At 37.8% G+C, this 20,781-nt stretch overlaps 1 protein-coding gene across 2 annotated transcripts in view; it reads left to right on the top strand.

Moving 5' to 3' along the window:
* Positions 1–20,781, top strand: part of DEPDC1B (DEP domain containing 1B) — a 96,926-nt gene that overhangs the window by 69,836 nt on the left and 6,309 nt on the right. For both annotated transcript variants that reach the window (XM_065874085.1, XM_065874084.1), the window contains exons 8-9: positions 8,690–8,856; positions 11,308–11,484. In XM_065874085.1, the coding sequence (XP_065730157.1) occupies positions 8,690–8,856; positions 11,308–11,484 (344 nt within the window). The remainder of the gene's footprint in view (positions 1–8,689; positions 8,857–11,307; positions 11,485–20,781) is intronic.

The raw sequence follows: 20,781 nt of genomic DNA, 5'->3' as shown, positions 1-20,781 counted from the left end.
TTGGCTGGCTTGTGTGTTATATGATGTTAATATCTGAGATCCTAGACTGGTGATCTATGGGCCAAATCTGGCTCATGAATACAACTGGTTTAACTTGTGTGTTTTAAAAAGAAAGTTTAATTAATTGTCAAACTTCAAGAAATAGGAAATTCACATAAGAGTTTATATTTTTGGCTTCTGCTCCTATAGGCAGGTGAGTTTGTGGCTGGCTCCTGGTTTATGTGCTAATAGGCTGGAAGGCTGACACAGTAGGTCTTTGCTGTTTGCTTTCTCCTAGATGTAAAGTTTAGAAAATGCCATTGAAATTCACTAGACCGGTTATACATTGGATCATTGGATCATGTAACTCAAAGGCTGAGATCTCCTCCTATGTTTTTTAACCTAGAAATATCCGTAAGGTTAGGTTTTCCATTCTTTGGTTCTTTTGTGTAGTGATTTCTAGGAGATCCTCTGGAGCTGTGTGCCATCTTGCTTTGTAACCTCTTTGCCCTCATGTGCTTCAGGTTATCTCAGGGTCCTTATCCCATAGTGGAAAACAATTCCTTTTTTCAGAGAGTGCCTACTTGGTGCACTTGACCAGACAGAGAGCTCTTGCCCATGTTAGTCTGAAGTTCTTGCTGGTGGTGCTCTCTGCTCTCAGGGCCCAGGGCTTATGGCCCAAGCTTTTGAAATTGCAGATGGGCCAAGGTAAAGATACTGAATCACCTCCAAATGTAATGACTACTGTTATGTCAAGATTATTGGAATAAAGTGAGTTAGGTAGTTCTTAAAGATGGAAATTTAGGCAAATGCCTAGGTATTCACTGGCTGTAACTAAACACATAAATTACACACTACTATATATAAAATAGATAAGCAACAAAAACCTGTATAGCACAGGGAACTATATTCAATATCTTATAATAACCTATAATGGAAAAGAATCTGAAAAAGAATTATATATATATATATGCACATATAAATAAATCTATATGATATAGTAAATATATAACTGAATCACTTTGCTGTACACCTGAAACTAACACAACATTGTAAATTAATTCTTCAGTAAAAATGGTTAGGTGGTGCAGTGGTTGGGAGTCCGCCTGCCGATGCAGGGGACACGGGTTTGTGCCCTGGTCTGGGAAGATCCCACATGCCGCGGAGCGGCTGGACCCGTGAGCCATGGCCGCTGAGCCTGCGCGTCCGGAGTCTGTGCTCCGCAACGGGAGAGGCCCGCGTACCAAAAAAAAAAAAAAAAATTATTGGTATGTTCTGCATGTAAATCCTTTGTTAGATATATTTATAGCAAATATTTTCTCCTGGAGTGTGGTTCTTTCCCCCCCTTTTCTTAACAATGTCTTTCAAAAAGCAGAAGTTTTCAGTTTTGAAGTCTATTTTATCATTTTCTTTTATGGTTCATGCTTTTTGTATCTCAAGAAAATTTTGCCTACCTTTAAATATTGTACTATTTCATTTATAATGTTACTACCTTACAACAACATTCTTTCATTTTTTTCCACTGCCCTTTGTGCTATTGTTATCATACATTTTAGTGCTACATATATATTTAATAATGTGTTATAACCCTACTATATATTGTTATTATTTTTTCTTTAAACAGATGATTTTCTTTCTTTCTTTTGTTTCTGTTTGCTTTCTTTTTTAATAATTTTTCTTCCAGTTTTATTGAGATATTATTGACATACAACACCTTATAAGTTTAACATAAACAGCATAATGATTTGACTTGCGAACATCCATCATGTCATTATAGATGCAGAATTAAAGAAATAGAAAAAAATGGGTTTTTTTCCCTTGTGATGAGAACTCTTAGGATATACCCTGTTAACAATTTTCATATATAACATACAGCAGTGTTGATTATATTTATTTTGTTGTACATCACATTCCTAGTACTTATTTACCTTATAGCTGGATGTTTGTACCTTTGATTGCCTTCATCCAATCCCCCCACCCCTGCCTCTGGCAACCAGAAATCTGGTCTCTTTTTCTATGAGTTTGTCTATTTGTTTGTTTTCGATGTATTGACCTGCAACACTACGTTAATTCCTGTTATACAACATAGTGATTTGATATTTCTGTACATTTTAAACTGATCACCAAGATGAGTCTTTTTACAGTATGTCACCATACAAGATATTACATAGTTATTGACTATATTCCCTTAATGTACTAAATGTATATATATGTAATTTCATACCTGTGATGCATTTATTTTGCAACTGGAAGTTTGTACCTCTTAGTCTCCCTCACTTTTTCTTTCCTCTCCCCACACATCTCCCCTCTGGCAACCACCTGTTCATTCTACGTATCTATAGCTCTGTTTTTGTTTTGTTATGTTTGTTCACTCCTTTGGTTTTTTAGATTGCACATATAAGTGAAATCATACAGTATTTGTCTTTCTTTGACTTATTTTACTTAGCATAATACCTTCTAGGTCCATCCATGTTGTTGCAGTGGCAAGATTTCATTCTTTTTAATGGCTGAGTAGTATTCCATTGTGTGTGTGTGATATATACATACATACACACACACACACAAACACACACACCTTCTTTATCCATTCATCTATTGGTGGTCATTTTGGTTGCTTCCATATCTTGGCTATTGTAAATAATGCTGGAATGAAATAGGGGTGCATGTATCTTTTATAATTACTGTTTTTGTTTTCTTCAGATATATACCCAAGAGTGGAATTGCTAGATCATATGGTAGTTATATTTTTTAATTTTTGAAGAATCTCTATAATGTTTTCCATAATGGCCGCACCAACTTGCATTCCCATTAACAGTGCACAAGAGTTCCCTTTTCTCCACATCTTTGCCAACCCTTACTTGTTGTCTTTTTGATAACAGCCATTCTGACAGGTGTGAGGTGGTATCTCACTGTGGTTTTGATTTGCATTTCCCTGATGATGAGTGATGTTGAACATCTTTCCATGTGCCTGTAGGCCATTTGTATGTTTTCTTTGGAAAAATGTCTGTTCAGATCCTCTGTCCCCTTTTTAATCAGGTTGTTTGGTTTTCTGACGTTGAATTGTATGGGTTCTGTTTTTTGGGGGGGGTGGGTATTAACCCCTTATTGGATACATTGTTTGTAAATCTTCTCCCATTCAGTAATTGGCCTTTTCCTTTTGTTCATAGTTTCCTTCACCATGCAAAAAGCTTTTTAGTTTGATGTTGTCCCATTTGTTTATTTTTGCTTTTGTTTTTCTGGATACATATCCAAAAAATATTATAAGACCAGTGTCAATGAGCACGCTGCCTGTTTTCTTCTAGAAGTTTTATGTTTTCAGGTCTTACATTTAAGTCTTTAATCCATTTTGAATTTATTTTCGTGCATAGTGTGAGAGAGTACTCCAGTTTGATTCTCTTGCATGTAGTTTTCCAGTTTTCCCAGCACCAATTATTGAAGTGGCTGTCTTATCCTTATTGTATATTCTTTCCTCCTTTATTGAAGATTAATTGCTCATATCAGTGTGGTTCACTTCTGGGCTGTCTATTCTGTTTCATTGATCTGTGTGTCTGTTTTTATACCAGTACCATACTGTTTTGATGATTGAAGCTTTGTAGTATAGTTTTAAATCAGGGCGTATGCTACCTTCAGCATTGTTTTTCCTCCTCAAGATTGTTTTGGCTATTCAGGGTCTTTTGTGTTTCCATAAAAATTATTTAGAATTATTTATTCTTGTTCTGTAGAAAATGCCAGTGGTGTTTTGCTAGGGATTACACTGAATTTGTAGATTGCCTTGGGTAGTATGGCCATTTTAACAATGAGCACGAATGCATGAGCACTGCACATCTGTCCAGTTGTTTTTGTCATCTTTGAATTCTTTCATTAATGTCTCATTGTTTTCAGAGTACAGGTTTTTTATCTCCTTCATTAGATTTATTCCTAGGTATTTTATTCTTTCTGATGAAATTGTAAATGGGATTTTCTTAATTTCTTTTTCTGATAGTTCATTATTAGTGTATAGTAATGCAACAGATTTTTGTATATTGATTTTGTATCCTGCAACTTTACCAAATTTGTTTATTAGTTCTAACAGTTTTCTGGTCCTGGACTTTTGTTTGTTGGGGGTTTTTTCATTACTGATTCAATTTCATTATTGGTAATTGGTCTGTTCAAGTTTTCTGTTTCTTTCAGATTTAGTCTTGGGAGACTGTACATTTCTAGGAAGTTATCCATTTCTTTTAGGTTGTCCAATTTATTGGCATATAATTCTTGTTTGTGGTAATCTCTTATGATCCTTGTATTTTTGTGGTATCTGTTTAACTTCTCTTTCATTTCTGATTTTATTGATTTGGGCCCTCTCTCTTTTTTCTTGATGAATCTAATGATTTATCAATTTTATTTATCTTTTCAAAGAACCAGCCTTTAGTGTAATTGGTGGTTTTTATTTTTCAGTTTGTTTTTAGTCTTTTTTTCATTTGTTTCTTCTCTGATATTTATTTCTTTCCCTCTACTAACTTTGGGTTTTGTTTGTTCTTCTTTTTCTAGTTCCTTTAGGTGTAAGTTTAGGTTGTTTGAGATTTTCTTGTTTCTGAAGTAAGCTTGTGTCACTTCCCTCTCAGAACTGCTTTTACTTCATCCCATCAATTTTGGATCATTGTATTTCCACTCTCATTTGCCTCCAGGTATTTTTTGATTTCTTCCTCTTTTTGTTTTGTGTATCCTTTGACTACTTATTGTAGATATAGGTGAATTTTACTACTTTTGCCTTTTAAACTTCCTATTAGCTTTATAACTGGTTGATCCACTACCTTTACTGTATGTTTGCCTTTACCAGTGAGATTTTTCCTTTCATAATTTTTACATTTCTAGTTGTGGCCTTTTCTTTTTTGCTTTGAGAAGTCCCTTAACATTTTTTGTAAGGCCAGTTTGGTGGTGCTGAAGTCTTTCTAGCTTTTGCTTATCTGTAAAACTCTTTATCTCTCCTTCAACTCTGAATGATAACCTTGTTGGGTAGAGTATTCTTGGTTGTAGGTATTTTTCCTTTCATCTCTTTGGGTGTATTGTTCTACTCCCTTACGGCCCACAAAGTTTCTGCTGAAAAATCAGCTTGTGGTTTTATGGGACTTCCCTCGTACCTAACTAGTTGATTTTCTCTTGCTGCTTTTAGGATTCTCTCTTTACAATTAATTTTTGCCATTTTAATTATAATGTGTCTTGTTGTGGACCTTTTGGGGTTAATCTTGTTTGGGACTCTCTTTACTTCCTGGGCCTGGATGTCTTTTTCCTTTGCCAGGTTAGGGATATTTTCAGCTGTGATTTCTTCAAATAAGTTCTCTTCCCCCTTCTTTCTCTGTTCTCCTTCTGGGACCCCTATAATTCAAATGTTAGTATACTTAATGCTGTTCCAGAGGTCTCTTAAACTATCCTCATTTTAAAAAGTTCTTTTTCTGTTTTTTTTTTTGTTCAGCTAGGTGAATTTCCACAGCTCTGTCTTCCAGACTGCTGATTTGTTCCTCTGGGTCTACTATATCTAGTCTACTATTGATTCCTTCTAGTGTATTTCAGTTATTGTATTCTTCCACTTTGTTTGGTTCTTTATGTTTTCTAACTCTTTGTTGAAATTCTCACTGTGTTGGTCCATTCCTCTCCTGAGTTCAGTGAGTATCTTTATTGTCATTACCCAGAACTCTTTATGGGGTAGATTGCTTATCTCCACTTTAAGTTTTTTCCCTGAGGTTTTGTATTGTTCCTTCTTTTGGAATATATTGCTTCTTATCCTCATTTTGCGTAATTCTCTGTTTTTATGTCTATGTATTTAGTAGGTTGGTTACATTTCCTGATCTTGGAGAAGTAGCTTTATATAGGAGATGTATTGTGGGACCCAGTGGCACATCACCCCCTTCTGGTCACCAGAGCTATATGCCCTGCGGATGCTCCCTATGTAGGCTGCATTTGCCCTTCTGTTGTGGTGAGGCCACGTACTGTGGGTGCACTGGGAGGTGGGGCTGCTCCCCTTCACCCCCAGCCCAATTGACTGCAAGGCCCTGAGTCGTGTGGTGGATGTGGGCTTGCTGGAGGGTGGGGTAGGCTTCACACATGGCTGGCTCTGTGATCTGGCGGTCCATGTGGCTGCTGTGGACCCGCTGGTGGGTGGGGCAGGCCCCCTAGCACTAGTAGGTTAGAGGGAGGATTCCAAAATGGTGCTTGCCAGCACTGGTTCATCACGGTAGAATGAGCTCCCCAAAATGGCTGCTGCCAGTGTCTCCACCCCCAGGAAGAATCCCAGTCTTCTCCTCCCTCTCTGGGAAACTCTCCAAGATGAGCAAGTTGGTTTGACCCAGGCTCCTTTCAAACTACTGCTTCTGTGCTGGGACTCAGAGTACATGAGATTTTGCACATGCCCTTTAAGAGTGGAGTCTCTGTTTCCTCCAGCCCTCCTGAATGTAAGCCCCACTTGGTTTCAAAGCCAAATGTCCTGGGTGCTTGTCCTTCTGGTGCAGGAACCCCAAGCTGGGGAGCCCCATGTAGGATCTGACCCCTCACTTTCTGGGGAGGACCTCTGCAGTTGTGATATTCCTACCATTTGTGGGTTGCCCACTCATTTATGTGGGTCCTTTAATATTGAATCTCTGCTCCTCCTACATGTTTCATTGTGACTCTTTCTTTATATCTTTAGTTGTGGAAAATCTTTTCTGCTAGTCTTTGGGTCATTTTCATAGCTCTGTAAGTAGTTGCAACTTCGGAGTGCCCATAGGAGAAGGTGAGTTCAGGGTCTTTCTACTCTACCATTTTGTCCCTCCCCCTACCCTTGAATGTTTACTTTTATGCTTTGTACCATATACTAGGAAATAGGGCTTGCCAAAAGAAATACATTATGATTTGAATTATCTTGAAGTCTTATTTATAAAACTGTGTGTGTGTGTGTGTATATATATATATATATATATATATATATATATATATATATATATGAAACATATAAAGTTAAGGTGAAATTTGACTCTCCACAGGTGTTTATAATTTGGTAAAAGAAGGGATTTGTGGCCTAATGTGGTAGAAGTCTTTGTGGCAAAAGTAAAAGACTTCATGGAAAAATAGATCTAGAATGTAATTGGTCTTCACCAGATCCAGCTGCTACCAGTTCCAACCTCATGCAGACTGTAATCATGCCTTGAATCTTCCTTCCTCCCTCCCTGTTACCCCTTTACAGTCTATTCTCTATACAGCTGCCAGAGTAAAAATAATTCAAATCAAATGGCTCTCCTGCCCAGAATCCTTCAATGGCTTCTCGGGTCACTTACAGTGAAACCCAGAGTCCTTAATGATAGTCTACAAGGTTCTACATGATCTGGCTCTTGGCTTCCTCTCTAACCTCATTTCTGACTTGAATATTCCTTGCATAACCCTCTCTCTTCACACTGCCCTCATTGCTGTTCCTCAGACATTCCAGACATACTCCCTTGTCACAATCTTTGTCATTGCTATTTCCTTTACTGTGAAAATTTGTCTCTGTGATATCTGCCAGGCATACTCTCATTTTCTTCAGATTTCTGCTCAAATGTCCTCCTTAGCGAGTAACTTTCCCCAAAACTCTAGGAGTATTTTCTCATCATTCCCCAGCACCTTTCCTTTTTTTCCTTCAAACCCAAAGTCCTTAGTCTGGCATTCAAGGCCTTCTAAGATCTCATCTCTGCTAACCTTTTTCGCTTCATTTCTATTGGGCACTCACAGCCTATGCTATAGTCTTATTGAGTGACTTACAGGTTCCCTAATATGCCTGTTGCACATGTCTCTTGCAGCACCTCTCACATTTTGCTACTTACTTTTTTATGGGCCTCTCCTTCTCACAGTGCATAAGCTCTTTAAAGGAAGGGACCTGGCATATTTTTATATTTCTGAGACCTAGCATTGTTCCTGGCATATCGTACATGGCCAGTAAATATTTACTGAATATAAAAGATGGTTTTGTCTCCAAGCAGAGACTAGTTGGAACTTGAAAAAGTTGGATATGAACCAATAAATCGGTGAAAGCAGTTTCATCTCTTCAGAAGGCTTGGAGGTGTGTGTGTCCAGAGACAAGTATGGTTGAAGAGAGCACAATATTAGAATACCCTAATTTTTAGCAAAATCATATTGGGTGAGGAGGGATGACATGTAACATGATTGAATCATCACACTTAGCTAGAAAAAAATAGCTTAAGTGGGAGGAAGGTGTTATTTAGAAAGAAGCAGAGCCCTTAGGCACCAGAACAACTCTAACAGCATTGGTCCTATTATTTAGTCTGTGAGAGTCATGCAGGATGGTGACCATGCTCCTCATGAGGAAATAGTACAAAAGGGGAAGCTTCAGGGCAGTGACGGCACGTTCATGTTCTTGCTCGTGCTGTCTTGGACCTCTTGCAGAGTGTTGAGAGTGAAGTGAGGCTTAACCTGACTGCCCTTGGCTCAGAGGCAAAGAATGCTATGAAAATTTAGTTTTCTCTGTCAAGGGTGTGGGAGGGGGAAATGGCTGTATTTGTTTTATATATTTGCCAACGCTGGTTGGTGGTTCGTGTTTTCTATGCAGATTTGTGACAGTGGATCTATGTCAGTTAGCCCAGTATAATTGCACATGCAAACATGCTTTATATAATTTTAGTAATACATGTTTTGTAAAAATGTGAACATAATAGAGTCAGGTAGGCTATAGGTTTTTAAAGGATTAAAACCTTTTTTTTTTTTTCTAAATCAGGTTTGTTACAGAAAGAGAAAATGGCCATTGAAGCATTTCAAGTTTGCTGCCTCCTCCTGCCTCCTGAAAATAGAAGAAAGTTACAGCTATTGATGAGGATGATGGCAAGGATCTGCTTAAATAAGGAGATGCCACCACTGTGTGATGGCTTTGGCACCCGAACACTGGTAGGTTGATTTCTAACATCTACGAGGACTGGAGTTTTGGGGTTAAAATTCACTTGAGTAAAGTTTACTAGCTTGGCAACCAGAGGAAGGTACAAGGCAGGCCCACTTACAGAGCCATGGCTTGGAATCCACCCAGACTGGTATTGTGCTTTTGGTCTTAGTGACTTAAAGAACATAATGAAAAGTAAAGAGTGAGTAGGGGTGGAGTGTAGAGTGAGTGTAGAGATAGCTGCTGCATCCTGCCTGCTGTCAACACGAGAGAAAGAAGCGTGGACAGAAAGGATTACTGGCGTGTCAAGAAACAGCATTCTCTCCTCCAGGACAAAAAGGGTCGCAAAACCTTTGTTACTATAGCCAGTAGGAGAAGATGCAGCATATATCATGGATTAAAGAGGGAAGAAGTAAACTATAGAGTTAGACCAGACAACTTGGAAGGAAAGAATGTGTATCTTTCAGGGTATGATCTAAGGGTCCGTGAGTGAGGATATTTCTTAATATATTCTGTTTTGCTTAAAAACAGGCTAATTTTGAATTCTACTTTGTCATGTCAGCATGTGTTTTAAAATAGGGTCTAGGTTTAGGATTATTTACTAGCAAAATTTATTAATTTTCCTCAAAATATATCTTAGAGCAAAATTGATGTTTCATTGGGATGTACATCCTTTCTATATGTCGGTGAACCATTGTGTATGCCTGAGGGTCCACTGTTCGACTTTTAGAGGTGTGGTATAAGATCAGAGGCCAAATCAGCACCCAGTAGAGTGATTCTTGACCTTTTTTGGGGGGTGGGTGGATGGGTAGGTGGGCTAATGGACCTTTTTGTAAAGCTGAAGAAAACTTTGCACCTATTCCCCAGAAGAATGCATGTGTAAAATTTTCTATACAATTTCAAGGCACTCACAGATGCCCTGGGGTCCCTAGTCTCCAGATAAAGTCTCTGTGTGTGTCTCTCCCTCTGTACGTATATGTGAGTGAAGATAAAGTATCATCTTCAGTATGTTGATGAAATGAAGTCTTATTAAACAGAATTACATGATGTCATGCTTATAGGTTTTTAAAATTATAGTTGATGTACAATATTATATAAGTTGCAGGCGTATAATATAGTGATTTACAATTTTTAAACGTTCCATTTATAGTTGTTATAAAATATTGGCTATATTTCTTGTACTGTATAACATATCCTTGTAGCTTATTTTGTACATAATAATTTGTAATTCTTTTTTTTTAATTGGAGTATAGTTGATTTACAATGTTGTGTTAGTTTCTGCTGTACAGAAAAGTGAGTCAGTTATGCCTGTACATATATCTACTCTTTTTTAGGTTCTATTTCCATATAGGTCACTACAGAGTGTTGAATAGATACAGTAGGTGCTATACAGTAGGTTCTTATTAGCTATCTATTTTATATGTAGTAGTGTGTATATGTCAATCCCAATCTCCCAATTTATCCCTCTGCCCCTTTCCCTTTTGGTAACTATAAGTTTGTTTTCTACATCTGTGACTCAATTTCTGTTTTGTAAATAGGTTCATTTGTAGCATTTTTTTAGATTCCACATATTGCGCCTCCCCTCTTCACTCTCCCCACTGGTAACCACTTGTTTGTTCACTATATCTGTGAATCTGTTTCTTTTTTGTTATATTCACTAGTTTCTTGTATTTTTTAGTTTCCATATATAAGTGATATCATATAGTATTTGTCTTTCTGTGCCTGACTTGTTTCATTTACATGCTTATAGATTTTGAAATAAGATTGTCAACAATAAAATTAGTAGGAAAAGGAAAAAATAGTCCATCCAAAGGATTGCATTAAGAATGGATTAGTTAAAATGAATTCTATGGAAACAACTGCTATAATATTTTTTGTATTTCATCACCTAATGCACTTCTGATGGTTTTGTTCAAAGGTGATTGTCAAATGTACATACAAAATCCTGAAGAAAATAACAATTAACTAGGAAAAACTAATTGTTGAGGCACATAGATTGTGCTAGCAATTTTTTTTTTAAAAGAACGAAATAAGACAATAATGAAATTAGGCTATTATTAGACTAAATGGCTATAAAGTACTTTTAACTTAAAAGTGCTACATGATCCAAGTTGTGATGGTGATAATAATTTTCAGAATTTGTTTAAATATATATATTTAAAACCATCTATAAAAGGGGGTGCCTTTAAAAACTGCTCAGACAAGCATCTCTGCTAAGTCTCTGTGAGATGTGACGCACATTCTGTTCATGCTGGTTGATGAGAAGATCAGCCCATCTGAGATGACCAGGTGTGGCCAGGTGCCAGGTGAGACGTGCACCCTGTGCTGTGGGCCATTTCTCACTGACTAGGCACATTTGCTTTTTGCAAATTAGATGGCACTCAGTTCAGAGTAGTGAAAGAACCTCATCTGTGTTTATTTAAAAATTCACCCTCCCTCCCCTCTATTTTTTTTTTTTTTAGATGGTTCAGACGTTTTCCCATTGCATCTTGTGTTCCAAAGATGAAGTGGACTTGGATGACTTATTAGCTGCTAGGTTGGTGACGTTTCTGATGGACAATTACCAAGAGATTCTGAAAGTCCCTTTGGCCTTGCAGACCTCCATAGAGGAGCGTGTGGCCCATCTGCGAAGAGTCCAGGTAAAGGAAGGGATATTACCAGTACTATAAAATTGCCAGCAGAAAGTTATGTAAGTTTGCTAGGCTTCTTGGCATTTTTTGTTTTGAAGATTGAGTGAGTTAATTTGTACAAAGTGCTTACAACCGGGCGTGGCACATAGTAGGCACTGCACATGTTTGTTATTATCTTTGAAAATTTGTGGAATGCCCACTAGGTTTTGTTGTGTTGATCAATGCTGCATACTTTTGGTTGCAAATTCCTAAAATGGGTTTGTTCAGAATCTACATATACTTCCTGATGGAAGTGATTTATATGCAATAAAGTCTTGATTCATAATAGCCCTGCCACCTAGGTACTATTTTTTGAATGAGAAAGCTGAGGCACAGAGAGCATAAGTAATTTGTCCAAGGTCACAGAGCTAGGATTCAAACTGATAAAATCGTTTTCCAGAATCAGTGCTCTTAACTACTATGCCATACTGCCTCACTGTAAAGCATGGTATGGTAGAAGAACCCGGCTTCAGAGCCATAAGGACCTGGGCCAAACTCCTGGCTCCCCACTTGCCTGGTTATGTGGCTTTGGGCAAGTCCCTTAAGCCCTCTGGATTTCAGTTTCTGCAAGTGTTAAAATGGTCAATACCTACTCGATGAAGTTGTTGTAAAGAGTAGACACTACATTGTAAAGCGTGTGGCACAAATGTCATACGGCAGATACTTTTTGAAAGGTATTTATTGTTTTTGTCGTTGCAGTCATTATATTAAAATGATGCGAAAGAAATGTAATGTATTACTATCACGTGGGCCCCCCAGAGGGGTTTGTATGTCAGGCTTCAGGAGCAGAAACGTTGGGTAAAGGCAGGCAGGTCTGCTTGTCTCCTTCTGAATGACTGGCCCTCTTTCCCCTTAAGCATGTTTTGAGGCTCCACAATTAAGGACCAGTGAGCTGCTACCTGCCAAAGTATCATTAAAGTAAATAACCATCTGTTTTCAGGGTGCAGTTTAAAAATTAAAATAAAAAATTTTCCTATTGAAGGAATTTGGAAAATAGAGAAAACACACTGAAAAATATCAGAATAACTCTAAATGTTCAGTGTTAAGAGTCTTTTCTATTTCCCCCTCTCCCTCCCTTCCTTCCTTCATTCCTTCCTTTGTTCCTCTTTTATAACTTACTTTCTCTTAACAATACAACAAGAAGAAGTTTCCACATCATTAAATATTCTTGATTGACCCAGAATGGCCAGGAGCACAGACTAAATGGTGTTTGAATTTCTGATGTGCCCTTTATTAGCCATGTGACCTTGGCATGTTGTATAACGACTCTCTGCTTTAGCATCTGCCCCAACATCTCTGTTTTCATCAGTAAAACGCGATAACAGTAGTTAATAGCTACCTCCTAAGGCTATTTTGGGGATTGAAAGGCTTAAGACATGTAAAGTGCTTAGAATAATGTTTATCACATAGTAAGTACCTCATTTGGTACTGCTGCTGTTATTATTATCAACATTATTGTTATATATTCCACAATATCATTATGATTGGTAACATAATATTCCATAATATGAATATACCATAATTTATTTAAATGATTTTCTTTGGTTGATATTTATATTGTTTCCATTTTTTTTCCATTTTACAATCATTATAACAGTAAATATTTTTATAGTTAGATTTTTTTTTGGTCGATCTGTGATTACTTTCTAAGAATAAATTCCTAGGAGTGGCATTTCATGGTCAAAGACCATGAATGTGTGTTAAACATTGATTGCATATTGTCAAATTTCCATTTAGAGTGATTGTTCCAAGTTGCATTCCCATTGTTGGTATAAGAAAGTGTTCATTTCTTTACACCCTTGCCTACTTTGGGTAACATACATACCTTTGCCATTTAAATGGGTGAAAAAAACCAATTACTGTTGTTTTAATCTCCCACCTCCCCTTGATATTTTATGAGCCAAACTTAAAAAAAACCCATAAAAATGAAAAGAAATACTTTCACTGAATTTCTGTAAGGAAAAGTGATAGCAGTGACTCCGTTGCTTTGCATCCTTGCTGGGCTTGTGTATTCACATGGCACAGGCTTGTATTGCAGGAATGTAACCCTGTGAGCCTTTCACTGACAGCTGAAGATCAGAAGGCTGAGTGATGATTAACTTAACCGCAGAGTAGCATGACCTGTGAAGGGGGGCTGTGATGGCCCTGAATAAAATCAGTAACTATGCAATTGTCCAGTTACATTTTCTCTCTTAGAAGTACACACTCATTAGAATTGCCAAACAATTGTTTCAGTGCTCAAAGCCTATAGATCTCTCTTCTCTTGCACAGGGTACTCAGCCACTCCGTCATAACACATTTAGGGTGGTACCTTTCTGAAAATGAAGTGTTACTTGGACTGTTCTGGTGAATTGTTTTGGAGCAGTTTCAGGGCTGAGCCTGGGATAGATTAACAGTGAGGTCAGCGTTGTTTTTGACACCAACCTTCTGTTGACCTTGTCTGTAACCCTCTTCTTCCTCTTATACCCTTTGCTCATAGATATCTTGTGTTTTTCTCATGTCCTAGGCTTTGGCGGTCACATTTTACCTGGGCCTCACCTTTTTATTCTGGCTCTTTTCTACTTTTTCCAGAATTCTTGGTTCAAATACAAATTAAGTGTTTTGTGTGTCCTCCTTTCCTTATGGTTCTGGTCTGTTTCTCTTGGGTTGTCCCTAAGTGACCTGGTAAACTGATGTTGAGGCATGGAATGTTCTTCATGGAATAACCCTTCCTGGCAACACAATTATTTATTTATTAAAAAGAATTTGTTTTTTGAATTTTATTTATTTTTTTATACAGCAGGTTCTTATTAGTCAGTCATCCATTTTATACACATCAGTGTATACATGTCAATCCCAATCTCCCAGTTCATCACACCATCATTCCCACCCCCCCACCGCTTTCTCCTCTTGGTGTCCATATGTTTTTTCTCTACATCTGTGTCTCAACTTCTGCCCTGCAAACAGGTTCATCTGTACCATTTTTCTAGGTGCCACACACATGCGTTAATATACGGTATTTGTTTTTCTCTTTCTGACTTACTTCACTCTGTATGACAGTCTCTAGATCCATCCACATCTCAAAAAATGACCCCATTTCGTTCCTTTTTATGGCTGAGTAATATTCCATTGTTTATATGTACCACAACTTCTTTATCCATTCGTCTGTCGATGGGCATTTAGGTTGCTTCCATGACCTGGCTATTGTAAATAGTGCTGCAATGAACATTGGGGTGCATGTGTCTCTTTGAATTATGGTTTTCTCAGGGTATATGCCCAGTAGTGGGATTGCTGGATCATATGGTAATTCTATTTGTAGTTTTTTAAGGAACCCCCATACTGTTCTCCATAGTGGCTGTATCAATTTACATTCCCACCAACAGTACAAGAGGGTTCCCTTTTCTCCACACCCTCTCCAGATTTGTTGTTTGTAGATTTTTTGATGATGGCCATTTTGACCAGTGTGAGGTGATACCTCATTGTAGTTTTGATTTGCATTTCTCTAATAATTAGTGATGTTGAGCAGCTTTTCATGTGCTTCTTGGCCATTGGTATGTCTTCTTTAGAGAGATGTCTATTTAGGTCTTCTGCCCATTTTTGGATTTTTTTTAATATTGAGCTGCATGAACTGTTTATATATTTTGGAGATTAATCCTTTGTCCGTTGATTTGTTTGCAAATATTTTCTCCCATTCTGAGGGTTGTCATTTTGTCTTGTTTATGGTTTCCTTTGCTGTGCAAAAGCTTTGAAGTTTCATTAGGTCCCATTTGTTTATTTCTGTTTTTACTTCCATTACTCTAGGAGGTGGATCAAAAAAGATCTTGCTGTGATTTATGTCAAAGAGTGTTCTTCCTATGTTTTCCTCTAAGAGTTTTATAGTGTCCGGTCTTAAATTTAGGTCTCCAATCCATTTTAACTTTATTTTTGTGTATGGTGTTAAGGAGTGTTCTAATTTCATTCTTTTATATGTAGCTGTCCAGTTTTCCCAGCACCACTTATTGAAGAGACTGTCTTTTGTCCATTGTATATCCTTGCCTCCTTTGTCATAGATTAGGTGACCATAGGTGCGTGGGTTTAACTCTGGGCTTTCTATCTTGTTCCATTGATCTATGTTTCCGTTTTTGTGCCACTACCATATTGTCTTGATTACTGTAGCTTTGTAGTATAGTCTGAAGTCAGGGAGTCTGATTCCTCCAGCTCTGTTTTTTTCCCTCAAGACTGCTTTGGCTATTTGGGGTCTTTTGTGTCTCCTTACAAATTTTAAGTTTTTTTGTTCTAGTTCTGTAAAAAATGCCATTGGTAATTTGATAGGGATTGCATTGAATCTGTAGATTGCTTTGGGTAGTATAGTCATTTTCACAATATTGATTCTTCCAATCCAAGAACATGGTATATCTCTCCATCTGTTGGTATCATCTTTAATTTCTTTCATCAGTGTCTTATAGTTTTCTGCATACAGGTCTTTTGTCTCCCTAGGTAGTTTTACTCCCAGGTATTTTATTCATTTTGTTGCAGTGGTAAATGGGAGTGTTTCCTTAATTTCTCTTTCAAATTTTCATCATTAGTGTATAGGAATGCAAGAGATTTCTGTGCATTAATTTTGTATCCTGCAACTTTACCCAATTCATTGATTAGCTCTAGTACTTTTCTGGTGGAATCTTTACGATTCTCTATGTAGAGTATCATGTCATCTGCAAACAGTGACGGTTTTTCTTCTTTTTTTCCAATTTGTATTCCTTTTATTTCTTTTTCTTCTCTGATTGCTGTTGCTAGGACTTCCAAAAGTATGTTGAATAATAGTGGTGAGAGTGGACATCCTTGCCTTGTTCCTGATCTTAGAGGAAATGCTTTCAGTTTTTCACCATTGAGAAGGATGTTTGCTGTGGGTTTGTCATATATTGGCTTTATTTTGTTGAGGTAGGTTCTCTCTATGCCCACTTTCTGGAGAGTTTTTATCATAAATGGGTGTTGAATTTTGTCAAAAGCTTTTTCTACATCTATTGAGATAATCATATGGTTTTTTTCTTCAGTTTGTTAATATGGTGTATCGCACTGATTGATTTGCGTATATTGAAGAACACTTGCATCCCAGGGATAAATCCCACTTGATCATGGTGTATGATCCTTTTAATGTGTTGTTGGATTCTGTTTGCTACTATTTTGTTGAGGATTTTTGCATCTATACTCATGAGTGATATTGGTCTGTAATTTTCTTTTTTTGTAGTATCTTTGTCTGGTTTTGGTATCAGGGTGATGGTGGCCTTGAGAATGAGTTTGGGAGTGTTCCTTCCTCTGCAATTTTTGGGAAGAGTTTGAGAAGGATGGGTGTTGTCTCTTCTCTAAATGTTTGATAGAATTCACCTGTGAAGCCATGTGGTCTTGGAGTTTTGTTTGTTGGAAGATTTTTAATCACAGTTTCAATTTCATTACTTGTGATTGGTCTGTTCATATTTTCTCTTTCTTCCTGTTTCAGTCTTGGAAGGTTATACGTTTCTAAGAATTTGTCCATTTCTTCCAGGTTTTCCATTTTATTGGCATAGAGTTGCTTGTAGTAGTCTCTTAGGATGCTTTGTATTTCTGCATTGTCTGTTGTAACTTCTCCTTTTTCATTTCTAATTTTATTGATTTGAGTCCTCTCCCTGTTTTTCTTGATGAGTCTGGCTAATGGTTTATCAATTTTGTTTATCTCCTCAAAGAACCAACTTTTAGTTTTATTGATCTTCACTATTGTTTTCTTTATTTCTATTTCGTTTATTTCTGCTCTGATCTTTATGATTTCTTTCCTTCTGCTAACTTTGGGCTTTGTTTGTTCTTCTTTATCTAGTTCCTTTAGGTGTAAAGTTAGATTATTTATTTGAGATTTTTCTTTTTTCTTGAGGTAGGCTTGTATAGCTATAAACTTCCCTCTTAGAACTGCTTTTGCTGCATCCCATAGGTTTTGGATTGTTGTGTTTTCATTGTCATTTGTCTGTAGGTAGTTTGTGATTTCCTCTTTGATTTCTTCAGTGATCTTTTGGTTATTTAGTAATGTATTGTTTAGCCTCCATGTGTTTGTGTGTTATACGTTTTTTTCCCTGTAATTCATTTCTAATCTCATAGTCTTGTGTTCAGAAAAGATGCTTGATATGATTTCAGTTTTCTTAAATTTACTGAGACTTGATTTGTGACCCAAGATGTTATCTATCCTGGAGAATGTTCTGTGGGCATTTGAGGAGAAAGTGTAATCTGCTGTTTTTGGATGCAATGTCCTATAAATATAAATTAAACCTATCTGGTCTGTTGTATCATTTAAAGCTTCTGTTTCCTTATTTATTTTCATTTTGGATGATCTGTCCATTGGTGTAAGTGAGGTGTTAAAGTCCCCCACTATCATTGTGTTACTGTCGATTTCCTCTTTTACAGGTGTTAGCAGTTGCCTCATGTATTGAGGTGCTCCTATGTTGGGTGCATATATATTTATTATTGTTATGTCTTCCTCTTGGATTGATCCCTTGATCATTATGTAGTGTCCGTCCTTGTCTCTTGTAACATTCTTTATTTTAAAGTCTATTTTATCTGACATGAGTATTGCTACCCCAGGTTTCTTTTGATTTCCATTTTCATGGAATATCTTTTTCCATCCCTTCACTTTCAGTCTGTATGTGTCCCTAGGACTGAAGTGGGTCTCTTGTAGGCAGCATATATATGGGTCTTGTTTTTGTATCCATTCAGCAAGCCTGTGTCTTTTGGTTGGAGCACTAAATCCATTCACCTTTAAGGTAATTATCGATACATATGTTCCTCTTACTATTTTCTTAATTGTTTTGGGTTTGTTCTTGTAGGTTCTTTTCTTCTCTTGTGTTTCTGACTTAGAGAAGTTCCTTTTGGATTTGTTGTAGAGCTGGTTTGTTGGTGCTGAATTCTCTTAGCTTTTGCTTGTCTGTAAAGCTTTTGATTTCTCCATCGAATCTGAATGAGATCCTTGCAGGGTAGAATAATCTTGGTTGTAGGTTCTTCCCTTTCATCACTTTAAGGATATCATCCCACTCCCTTCTGGCTTGTAGAGTTTCTGCTGAGAAATCTTATGGGAGTTCCCTTGTATGTTATTTGTCATTTTTCCCTTGCTGCTTTCAATAATTTTTCTTTGTCTTTAGGTTTTGCCAATTTGATTACTATGTGTCTTGCTGTGTTTCTCCTTGGGTTTATCCTGTATGGGACTCTCTGCACTTCCTGGACTTGGGTGGCTCTTTCCTTTCCCATGTTAGGGAAGCTTTCGACTATAATCTCTTCAAATATTTTCTCTGGTCCTTTCTCTCTCTCTTCTCCTTCTGGGACCCCTATAATGCGAATGTTGTTGCGTTTAATGTTGTCCCAGAGGTCTCTTAGGCTCTCTTCATTTGTTTTCATTCACTTTTTTTTATTCTGTTCTGTGGAAGTAAATTCCACCATTCTCTCTTCCAGGTCACTTACCCGTTCTTCTGCCTCAGTTTTTCTGCTATTGATTCCTTCTAGTATAGTTTTTATATCAGTTATTGTATTGTTCATCTCTGTCCGTTGTTTAATTTTTCTAGGTCTTTGTTAAACATTTCTTGCATCTTCTCAATCTTTGCCTCCATTCTCTTTCTGTGGTCCTGGATCATCTTCACTGTCATTATTCTGAATTCTTTTTCTGGAAGGTTGCCTATCTTCACTTCATTTAGTTGTTTTTCTGGGGTTTTATCTTGTTTCTTCACCTGGTACATAGCCCTCTGCCTTTTCATCTTGTCTATCTTTCTGTGAACGTGGTTTTTGTTCCACAGGCTGCAGGATTGTAGTTCTTCTTGGTTGTGCTGTCTGCCCTCTGGTGGATGAGGCTATGTAAGAGGCTTGTGTAAGTTTCCTGATGGGAGGGACTGGTGGTGGGCAGAGCTCAGTAAAACTTTAATCTGCTTGATTGCTGATGGGTGGTGCTGGGTTACCTCCCTGTTGGTTGTTTGGCCTGAGGCAACCCAACACTGGAGCCTTCCCCAGCTCTTTGGTGGGGCTAATGGCAGACTCTGGGACGGCTCACGCCAAGGAGCATGTCCCAGAACTTCTGCTGCCAGTTTCCTTGTCCCTACGGTGAGCCACGGCCACCCCCGCCTCTGCAGGAGACCCTCCAACACTAGCAGGTAGGTCTGGTTCAGTCTACCCTGGGGTTACTGCTCCTTCCCCTGGGTTGGGATGCGCACACTACTTTGTGTGTGGCCTCCGAGAGTTGAGTCTCTGTTTCCCCCAGTCCTGTCGAAGGCCTGCAATCAAATCCCACTTGGCTTCAAAGTCTGATTCTCTAGCAATTCCTCCTCCCGTTTCCGGACCCCCAGGTTGGGAAGCCTGATGTGGGGCTCAGAACCTTCACTCCACTGGGTGGACTTCTGTGTTGTAAGTGTTCTCCAGTCTGTGATTCACCCACCCACCATTTATGGGATTTGATTTTACTGTGATTGCGCCCCTCCTACCATCTCATTGTGGCTTCTCCTTTGTCTTTGGATGTGGAGTATCTTTTTTGGTGAGTTCCAGTGTCTTCCTGTCATTGATTGTCCAGCAGCTCGTTGTGATTCTGGTGTCCTCAGAAGAGGGAGTGAGAGCACGTCCTTCTACTCTGCCATCTTGGTTCCTCTTCTGTATTCTCTTAACACATGTATTTTTAACTGTGGCTTCTGGAAAAAAAAAATCTTAAACCAAAGACATGAATATAATGGTAGTAATTTTATCCAGTGCAGAAGAACAGTAGGTGCTATATTTTTGAGAAGATGAACCTCTTGGACTCTGAAAAATTTTTTTAACTTTTTAATTTATATTGGAATATAGCGATTAACAGTGTTTTGACAGTTTTCAGGTACACAGCAAAGCGACTCAACCATACATATGCATGTATCCATTCTCCCCCAAACTTCCCTCCCATCCAGGCTGCACATAACATTGAGCAGAGCTCCCTGTGCTATACAGTGGGGTCCTTGTTGGTTATCCATTTTAACTATGGCAGTGTGTATACATGAATCCCAAACTCCCTAACTATCCCTTCCCCCCACACTTGCCCCTTGGTAACCATAAGTTCATTCTTTAAGTCTGTGAGTCTGTTTCTGTTTTGTAAATAAGTTCATTTGTATCATTTCTTTTTAGATTGCACATATAAACCATATCATATGATATTTCTTTCTCTGTCTGACTTACTTCACTCAGTATGACAATCTCTAGGTCCAACCATGTTGCTGCCGATGGCATTATTTCATTCTTTTTAATGGCTGATTAATATTTCATTGTATATATGTACCATATCTTCTTTATCCA

Source organism: Phocoena phocoena, chromosome 3 (assembly GCF_963924675.1).
Source record: "Phocoena phocoena chromosome 3, mPhoPho1.1, whole genome shotgun sequence".
Lineage (NCBI taxonomy): Eukaryota > Metazoa > Chordata > Mammalia > Artiodactyla > Phocoenidae > Phocoena > Phocoena phocoena.
The sequence above is the reverse complement of the archived record's forward strand: the minus strand, read 5'-3'. Positions and strand labels throughout refer to the sequence as shown.